This window comes from Notolabrus celidotus, chromosome 12 (assembly GCF_009762535.1).
Source record: "Notolabrus celidotus isolate fNotCel1 chromosome 12, fNotCel1.pri, whole genome shotgun sequence".
NCBI lineage: Eukaryota > Metazoa > Chordata > Actinopteri > Labriformes > Labridae > Notolabrus > Notolabrus celidotus.
Window position 1 is genome coordinate 17329184 of NC_048283.1, and position 10497 is coordinate 17339680.

General features: G+C 42.5%; 1 protein-coding gene across 1 annotated transcript in view; it reads right to left on the reverse strand.

Annotated features, from left to right (window-relative positions):
• galnt1 (UDP-N-acetyl-alpha-D-galactosamine:polypeptide N-acetylgalactosaminyltransferase 1) overlaps nt 1-10497 on the reverse strand; it is a 66552-nt gene that overhangs the window by 4184 nt on the left and 51871 nt on the right. Inside the window, exons 8-12 of the mRNA XM_034698039.1 lie at nt 9879-10049; nt 6223-6340; nt 5698-5878; nt 1403-1542; nt 996-1094 (exon numbers count right to left, since the gene is read on the reverse strand). Of these exons, the coding sequence (XP_034553930.1) occupies nt 996-1094; nt 1403-1542; nt 5698-5878; nt 6223-6340; nt 9879-10049 (709 nt within the window). The remainder of the gene's footprint in view (nt 1-995; nt 1095-1402; nt 1543-5697; nt 5879-6222; nt 6341-9878; nt 10050-10497) is intronic.

Genomic DNA, 10497 nt, shown 5'->3' on the forward strand with positions numbered 1-10497 from the left:
CAGATGTAAAATAAAATCTCTCTATGTTCTCATCCTAAACATTTCACTTACACCTTATGACTGTGTTTGGTTATTGTGTTGTTTTGGCTGTTTTTTCTCTTATGTCTCGTTCACACCAGCGAATGATCGCTCAATTTACAATTTGTGCGTCAAAACCACGTGTACACAAGTGCTCAAGACGCGAGAGGTAGGAGGGACCCATGCCACACTAGTCTGTTGTTATCAAACAAGGTTGAGCTCACAGACATTGAATGGGGAAGCTGGTTATGCTAAATGGGGGCAGAGCTAACTTCCTACTACAACCCATAGCTGACAGACAAAGTTTTTCCCAACTCACCAGATAATCCTCCTCACTCTCTGTCCCCACTCTCTGCCCTCACTCTCTGCCCTCACTCTCTGCCCCCACTCTCTGTCCTCACTCTCTGTCCTCACTCTCTGCCCTCACTCTCTGCCCTCACTCTCTGCCCTCACTCTCTGCCCCCACTCTCTGTCCTCACTCTCTGTCTTCACTCTCTGTCCTCACTCTCCGTCCTCACTCTCTGCCCCCACTCTCTGTCCTCACTCTCTGTCCTCACTCTCTGCCCCCACTCTCTGTCCTCACTCTCTGTCCTCACTCTCTGTCCTCACTCTCTGCCCTCACTCTCTGTCCTCACTCTCTGTCCTCATTCTCTGCCCCCCACTCTCTGCCCTCACTCTCTGTCCTCACTCTCTGTCCTCATTCTCTGCCCTCACTCTCTGTCCTCATTCTCTGCCCCCACTCTCTGCCCTCACTCTCTGTCCTCACTCTCTGCCCTCACTCTCTGTCCTCACTCTCTGTCCTCACTCTCTGCCCTCACTCTCTGTCCTCACTCTCTGTCCTCATTCTCTGTCTTCTCACCCAATGACCTGATGTGTGACGTATCTATTCGAGACTCTGCATTGACTTTACATGTAATCCATTCGCGCAAAGGATTTTATTTGCGTTTGGTGTGAACACCCCTTTAGTCTTCAGATACCTGGTTGCCGCCCATGCCGTGGCAGTTGAAAATGCCGACTTTTTCATTCTCCTTGCGGGCCATGTTGTCCAGGCACTGGTTTGTCTCCACGTTACGGATCTGAGCAGAACACATAAAGAAAACACTTCAGAATAAAAAAAACATTACCTGATCCTTCGTGTCTGTTTGGTTCTCAGCCAAGAGGCAATGAATCAAATATTCATCTGTGTCTGTCTGTCTGTCTGACAGGGAATTACAGTGTGCTAAATTTTGTGACTCAGACAGCAAATGAGAGTGAGTATAAATATGTGTGTGTGTGTGTGTGTGTGTGTGTGTGTGTGTGTGTGTGTGTGTGTGTGTGTGTGTGTGTGTGTGTGTGTGTGTGTGTGTGTGTGTGTGTATGTGTGTGTAAGTGTGGATGAGCGTACCTCTCCAAGGGAGTAATAGTGCCTGGGGATCTGGGAGTCAGGATAGACGTTCTCTAAGTACCAGCTGAAGGGTTTACATTGAAGCTTTTGTCTCAGAGCTGAACGAGACGTGATGTCACCATAGTCCACTTTGGTCACACCTAGACATACACACACACAGACACACACACAGACACACACACAATCACAGACAGACAGTAACATAAAGGTCAGCAACTACAGCTCTAGAGTCAGTGTTTCCATCTAAGCATTATTTAAAGGGTGTCATCATCGGCATAGAACATGAACTTAAAACCCAAAGAGCCACATTTAGACTCACAGATTTGCAGAGATGATTTTTCTGATGGTCAAGTTATCAAAACAAACAACTAATTTTAATTAACTTTAATTGACACTTGAGTGGAGAGATTAATGTTTAATAGTGAGCGTCTACAGAGTGGATGCAGTTAGCACTTTTGCTGGAAGCAGAACCTGCAGTCTGAATCTGCGACTTCAAGGAAGAAAAAAAACAACCTAAAAAAAACCCATTTGAAACCAGCCCTGCAAGATGATCCACCTCTTCAATGTCAATAAACTGTATGTGTTTGCTTGGAATGTTAAATAAACACACTGTATGCTTATTTGTCTATCCCGGTGACTGCACCTTCCACTCCTCCAACAGTCCGAGTTGCTCTCTGATGAGAATGAGGAACCCCATGCTTAATTTTTAAAGGATGTGCAGGGTCAGAAATGCCATGCTTACAGCAGAGGAAGCAGGCACTCTACAATGCTATACAGCCTGGTTCCAGACCTCTGAGTAACTCTCCACATTCTCTGTCAAGTGAAGCGTTTCCCCAGGTGGAAAGACAACACAAGACAAACAGAGCTTAGTGTGCAGTGGAAAGCATGGGGACAACTTCTTCCTGTGCCATAGTTAAAAAAATGGTGACAGAAATGGCAACAAGCTATTCATGTTGTTGTTTTGTTGACCCAGATGAATGTGCCTCAAACCGGCCCATTTTCTCCATCAACAACATTGTGTTTACTGTACTGAGCAGCTGCTACCATTGTCTTCTGAGCTGGAAACATCAGTTACTACTGACTGATCAAGGCACAATAATAATACCCCGCCAAAACAAAAGCCTGAACACAGCATCACAAAAACCAGATGCCTGACATGACAATTAAATCTTGAGTAGTGAAATTAGTTCAGATGATAACTGCTGTGTTTGTTGAAATTCTCTTTTTACCCTGCCGGCCACCAAGAACTCAAACGCTCCATAAAACAGAAACACGTCTTTGATTTGAGGCTATCGCAGGTCTCTAACAAGATGTCCAATTCAATGGGGCCACCTGAGTGTCCACCTGAGTGTCCTCCTGTATTTCTGTCTACCTGCTCGCACTCTGCCCTCACTGTCATTGCACATGACAGGTGGCTTCTCAAGCTAAGGCTAAAACATTGCATAAGAGCGGAAGTGAGCACAGGAGCACTGCAAAGAACACTTACAGTCACTTACAAAGAACACACAAGGCTGGATACAGGAGAAGTGTTTGATCTGACTGAAGAAACATGATGTTGTAACATTGCAGACAACTTGGAAGACAAGTGCCTCTCACAGGAAGTACAAAGAACTTGTTTCACAACTCCAAATAAGACAGGATGCTGAGTAAGATGTGAATAGAAACAGAATGTGTGAATTATAAAACATTGAAACGCCATATCAAAAGTTAAACACTACATTGTTTTGGGACAATTATTAGCTCATTATGAGTTTGATGCCAGGAACACCTTTCAACAAAGTTTTGAAAATGCTCAGAGAAAATAGGTCACAGAATATCTCACATTTAATTAGGCAGACTGCAAACAGGAAAGTAATATCATCGGGTGAGTATCCCAGAGTCTTTCTGAATACTTTTTCTCAACTACAATTGAGAAGAGTTTGGGGTTTTGATCGTCTACAGTACATAATGTCATTAAAACAAAAAGCATTAAAATATGATTTCCTGTTTGTATCTTGAGGACATCCGATACATAATGTCAAACACCTATTATAAGTTTCTTAAGATCTGGGGACCCTTTGTGGAGTTTATCGAGAAGGAGAGAAGTCAGTCTGGGAACTAACTATGACAGTATACTGTATATGCACAGCATTACAACTTGGTTGCACCCTGAATGATGTTGTGTTGTGATATTCTCTGATCCCTGCTCTTTTTGCCTCACCTCGGACCCCTCAAGGACTTTCTGTGGACTCTACTTCTAGCAATTTATTTATTTGTGGACAATACATCAATGTATGGACTGACACAGTTGCACATCTTATCTCTTTTACTGGCAGTGTGTTTTGTTTTGTTTTGTTTTGTTTTGTTTTGTGGTGTTTGTAATTTTTTGTTTTGTTTTGTGTGCGTTTATGTCTTTATATGTATGTTGGTATAAATGTATAAAAAATGTTTATAAATAAAATCTTAAAAAAAAAAGCATTAAAAACAGACATGACTCTGTAGTGGAAATCCCCGTATGGTTTCCCTTCCAAAAATTATTGTCTGTGAACACAGCTCATGGCTGCGTTAACAAATGCGGGTAAAAACTGTCAAAGAGGAAGCAAAGAGGAAACCATGTATAAACATGATCCAGAAGTGCTGGTGACTTCTCTGGGCCTGAGCCCATTTAAAGTGGACTGACGCAAAGTGAAAAACTGGCCTGCAGTCTGTCTGATCAAAGTTTGAAATCCTGTTTGAAAATCACGGACGCTGCATCCTCCGAGAAGAGAGAGGGTCCATCTGGCTTGTTATAAGGGCACAGATCAAAGGCCTGCATCCATGATGGTATGGGGAAGCAAACTGCACGTTTGTGGAGGAAACATTAACGGTGAACTAGGGGTGTGCGATATGAAAAATAAATCATATCACATTTTTTTGGGGGCAAAATCACGGTCACGATTTCATCACGATTCTTTCATTTAGATTATTCAGACTATTTTACAAGTCATTTACTAGAAAACCAATTTACCTTTTTAAAATCATAGCCTTAAACGGATAAAAGGATAAAAGATAATTTAAGACAGGATACTGTTCGAACACCTTTTTAATTTAGTTAAGCAATTTAGAAAACTTGTGCCAAGTACAATTAACATCAAACAATAATATTGACGTGCATAACTTTAACTTCTTTTAATCAGTCTTTTTCTTTTCTTAACTCAAAATGAAAAAAAACTTAAACACAACATTAAAGTAAGGTGCACACTTGCTGGGGGATCATGTCCTTGATAAAACTTAACTGCTACAGTTGCATCTTTCCAGCTCTTACTTGTTTTATCATACGGAGTGCCCTTATCAAACGCCTGTGTCGAAGTTGTTTGTTTTGCCTGTGTGGATCTCGGCACGACACAGGTCTCCACGCCTTTTGACTTTCTGCATACTGTTCGGGTGCTGCCTCTTCAGGTGGTTAAATAAGGTTAGTTGTGTTTCCATCTGAGGGGCGGACCTTCTCGTTGCAAACTTTGTAAATAACAGTTGTTTGTGTTGTGTTGCTTTGGGAAAACCAACTCTTCACTTTCACTTTCATTAGCAGCCATGCTTTCTCTCACATAGTAGGGGCAAAAGGGGAGGGGGGATAAACAAACCAAGACACTGCCTATAGCTCGCTCTGATTGGTTCATCTGTGTGTCTGTAGTGCTTACATGAAGCGGACTAACAAATGGTGTGATTCGACAGAGAGAAAAAAAACTTTTGTGCATGGGCACAGACTAAAGGCACAGACACGGCACACTGGGGGACAGAATATGCACTACAGCCGGTTCAACGATCTCTGTGCTTTGACAGATCGACGTCACATTCTAATCCTTCACGATCTAAGACTGTTATATCGCACGCCCCTAAGGTGAACGATATTTATGTGTTCAGAACTAGTTTGGCAAAAATAAAACAGCTCCCCCTTGTGGAGAAGCTGCAGTCCACGAAAGTTATTGGCTGAGCTTGTAGGTGAACCCCAGGCCAGCTCTTAGAGGTGCCTTGCCTCTTATAAAAAACTCTTTTTAGGACTTTTACTTTCTTTAGTTATTTTTCCTGAGCCAGCGAGTATATGTGAGTGTGTGTGAGTGTGTGTGGGGGTATGCTTGTGTGAGTCAATAAATGCTTCGTAGCGTGAAATTACTCGCCGCCCCCCGTCCTGCACTGTTGGGTCACCACTGCTATATCACACTGTCACGGGGTTAATGGATAGATCAAACTGCCGCGGAGATTAACCTCCACACATGAGCACATACATGCATACTTTCATGAGTGCAAACACTCACTATTGTTCACACAGGCAAACTCACCAGGAGAGATGATATAGAAGAAGTTTTTAAATTCATCCATCCAGACTTCTGCCAGGCGCCGGTTGTTTTTGTTTATGATCTGTCCCGTTCCTCCAGGGAACGTGTAGGGCGTTGCCTTTCTGAACACGTGGCCGACATGAGAGCATGTCACGATCTCTAGAGTCCCGCCACACTGCCAGATCTGTGAAGCACAAGCATCATTGACACATGAGTAAACACACCGCAGGTCTGAATGCTGAGCGAGCACAGGAGGCTGACCAGCGAACTCTGCAGGGAGATGCATGATGCAGATTGGTCCTGCCTGTGTTTTGACAGTCTGAATAAGTTTGATTAAACGGCAGTAAGGATGACGCCTGACAAAGTATTAGTCAAGTCAACAGTTTGGTCAGAGAAGTCAGACTCACAAGTGCAAATGCGCCCTGTGTGTGAGTGTGTGCTAGTGAGTGTGTGTCGGACACTCCTGAGTGGCTGCCAGGCTGTGGAAGAATGCAGTCATGTCAGTTGGCTGCGAGTGTGTTCACTCACTCTGAAAGAGATTTCCAGGTTCTCTCCTCCCCAGATGTCCATGCCTGCGTCATACGTGCCGATCTCCTGGAAATAATCTCGGTCTATGGAGAACAAGCCACCTGCCATAGTGGGAGTCCTGGAGAGAGACACAGAGAGGGATACAGCAGGGTGAATTAAGAGCAAGGTGGGTTAGAGCCACTTAATTCACCAAAGGCCAGCTTTCTAAAGGTCATGCTGTATCTTCACTGCTCGCACTCCCTGTTCTTTGCTCTTTTCCTGTTTTTCCTTCCTCTTTTTTTGATCTCACTTCGTAGATAACAGCCTCACAGATCTCACTCTATTTCTACCCCTTCGAAAAATGGTGTCCTCCTCAGCAGATCTCCAATAATTATGACCAGTTTCTGCTTTCATTTGAAATCCAACAACACAAAATAGCTTGCATACAAATCGACATATTAAACACATCCTGAGATTGCATGGGTAACGGTTTGCAGGCAGAAATCAGAGTAAACTACAGTGAGTGTCTGACACTTACAAAGGGCTGTGCAAAAAATGTTTATTTCTTAAACCACACAGTGAAATGGAAATAAACAACAGGATTTGAACAGCTTTTGATGAATAAATCTCAGGAGCTTTGGAAGGATCCGTAATCAAAGATTCTCAGACTCTGAAAGGCTTTATCCGATATCTAAGTGTAAGAGCAAATACAAAACAAAGAGTTTACATAACCATCCTAGGTTCCCTTTAGGCAAAGAGCGGATGAAAACACCTAAGTCAGTCAATCCACCATCTCTATACACTAGAGGAAGACATCAGGAGCTTGTTAAACATGATAGCAGGATTGTCTCATTTCAGTTATTGAAAACATTTTTGGTGCTTCATGGTGGAGTGTTTTTCTTGTCTGGTGAATCTATGATAAATTCTCGCAGCTCTTTTCTTCCCAGGAAGAATTACAGAGCCTAATTGGCACAGGATTATTTCAAATGTTCTGAGGGTTTTTCAAAGTCTCCTTCAGACCTTGGACTCATGTTCTCTGTCCATTAGAAGCACAGAGAGACTCTCAAAGTGACCTCAGACTTTTGCCAGTAAACTAAATTACAGGGCAGATGAGCCTGTAACAACCATGTCAGCTGTTGAGGTTTTCTTCTGTAGTGTCCCTCCGTTGGGTTTTGCATAGTATGACAGGAAAACCTCTGTTGTAAAAACATCAGTGTTGTGCATCACTGGCTGAATCTACTCATTACCATTGAAACTCTACATCCAGTGAGCTATACTGGTGCTGGACTGAGCCCTGAAACACAAGCGTCATTCTGAAATGTGTTGATTTAACCCTCCTGTTATGTTGTGGGTCAAATTGACCGTTTTTAAAGTCTATTTTAGGCAATATATGCCTTCCAAACCAGCTAAATGCAGGATAAAAACTGGGCAGCATATGACAGAAGAGGTGTCGTATTCAGGGTTTATGTTAGCCGGTATTTACGGGCTATTAGCTGGTTTCAAGGGCAGTTGGCCGGCATTTAGAGATATTGTCGGCCAAAATGTCCGGCGGAAAAATGACCAAATATAAATAACCATATTTCTCATAATTTAAGCTGGGGGTTTTTCCCTTTAAACTGCAAGTGAAAACGTGGACTAGTCTTATATACGGAGTCTACACTGTTACATACCAACATGCGTTCAGGACTGTGCAGTGAAGCAGCAGATTTTTTTGAGTGTCACCCAAACGCCACACGTCACGTTTAATGATTGACAGTGGCACGGAGATAACAGTCAGACCTGAATGCTCAAAAAAATCAGGGAAACGTTTTTCCACTGACGACTGACACACGGAAATTTGTGTAACCACAGCTCGTACTTTGACAAGTTTACAGAAGGTTATGATCATATGCTTTATGAAGAGTTCAATGAAGTTTAGCCTCCCAGCATGATGAGATATGAATATCAAAACAAACTCGGTGATGGCCGCCTTCCATAGCGCTTAAAGGGGAGAGATAGCGTGCACGTGGATTATTCCCTTCAGCGCAGTGTACAGAGGACATTACCAAACATTCACCTGTTACTTGCATGCGGAATTCGGAGCTGAGAGACATGGCAGGTCACGCCTGTTGGCCCCGGACCAGAGGAGGCTCAGGTTAGAGTCAAAGTGCGGGGCTCATGGGATGACAGACAGGGGATGCTCTGCTGCCTTTCATTTTTACTGCAGAAGTTAGACTAAAATAAATAAACTCACCATGCTGCTGTCATACGGCCCTATCTGAAAGCTACAGGACATTTTAAGGTGGAGCGTGTTCTTATCAATCAGTGCATGAATTCACTTTGTGAATCGATCAAAACACCTTAAAGGTCAAAATGATTACTCACCAGTGTTCGTTCTAATCCTCTTTCTTGCATGACATAAACTTTAGTGATTATTAGATCATGAAGCACTCTATAATGTCCACGTGAATGTAAACCGGACAATGCAAACTGCACTTTGAGAAAAAGTGCTGGTCCGATGCGCTACGATGCAAATGTGATTTTCCGGGTCACCGTGTCGGTGTTATCAGTGTTTTTTTGCTGGTAAATGTAAGCTATTCAGCAGATAGGGCTTTCAGAGCGGATGTCCGACAGTTGTTCTATTTGGCCGGAATTCTGGAATGTCATCGGCCAAATTGGCCGACGTAAAAAAAGTCTACTGTAAACTCTGGTCGTGTTAATTTATCAACATCACTTCATATGGACTAAATCTCGATTTAAATGGTTAGTAATGTAGTTAAAAATTAAATTTAAAAAAATGTTTATTGGGATTTTTTGGGGTTCTGACACTTTTGGATAATTGAATATGCCCCGGGTCTAATTGACCCAGGAATGTTATTGCTGTTCTAGAGACACAAACATAACAGGAGGGTTAAACTAGTTTTCAAGCCTTCTCAATAATGTAGGAGCACGTCTGTGGAAGGACAGTGCTTATGTGAATCATGTCGTTAGTGTATGGTAGTTGTTAATACCTTTCCCTGATGTTACATTTTGTTTTTTTTGGGCCGCTTAGAAGACACCCTTAGGAAAGTTATGTTATGCAAAGCTGATAAAAACAAGTGAAAACAGGGTTACACAGTTACATAAGATATATTATGTGCGTGTGACCTCTAATATTGGCATCAATCAGGCTTGAAAACAAGAGCAGGAAGAAGAGATGATAGACAGGCACAAATATGGTTCATTGTGGCTCCGAGGCCTAGGTCATGAGGAATGATACACGAAACAATATAAAACTTAGAAAAACATTATGACTTCAGCTACAGAGGAAGCTCACTCTCCTTCAGTATATATGCCGCTGGAACATTTCATGACTATTAACTGTGATGAATTAAATAGCGAAGTGTTATTACTGTGCCCACCGATTGTGAATGCCTTTCAGCAACGCTACAGCTCAAAGCATATAAGTTCTCTTAAGCTGACAGAGTTAGATTGCATGATTCACAGGGTATATTTTACTAATGAATTCATCTGTCCCTGTAGGCAAAGTCTCCGCAAATTCTCTCCACTTGACCAAACAAGAAGGTCAGGGTCAACGGCTCTACAGCAGCCCCCCAGAGCTGGTGAGGATTAAAGATGCTGAGGATGTTTCAGATGATACAAAAATGTATTAAACGCCACTTCAGCTGAGTTAGGGTTCATCTTGCTGCATGGCTCACCTGACAGGAAGCGTGCGGTCTCCTTTGCGGCGGTCCATCTCTCTCTGCGGTACAGGATACCAGCGAAAGTTGAGCTTCCAGTTGAAGCCCCCGTATGTCATGTCGGATCCTGCCATGTACTCAAATGTGTCATCGCTGATCACATCGATAATGGGGCACACCACCGTTCTCCTGCAGCAATGACAAAGAGAAAAAAATCTATTTTAACAACAGACCATGATGCACTGCAACTTCTCATTGATTATCACACTTTCTAGTGGCCTTAGGGGAATCTTTTTAAATGCTGTAGTCTAAGTGCACGGCATGAGAGCAATGAGAGTGGGTATGAACCCTGGTTTGCTTTGGCCGATTTTGCCCATCTTTCTCCAACCAACTCTTTACACATCTTTCCATTCTAATTATAGGCAAGGCAAGGCAGCTTTATTTGTATAGCACATTTCATACACGAGGGCAACTCAATGTGCTTTACATTAAAACATTAAAAGCATCTGAAACATTCAGACAAGCATAAAAGAACACAATTAAAATGACAAATATAATAAAACAGAAAAGAAAAGGAGAGTTAGAAATATATGAAAAGTAAATTTAAAATGTGCATTTAAAGTGAGTTAAAACAAGC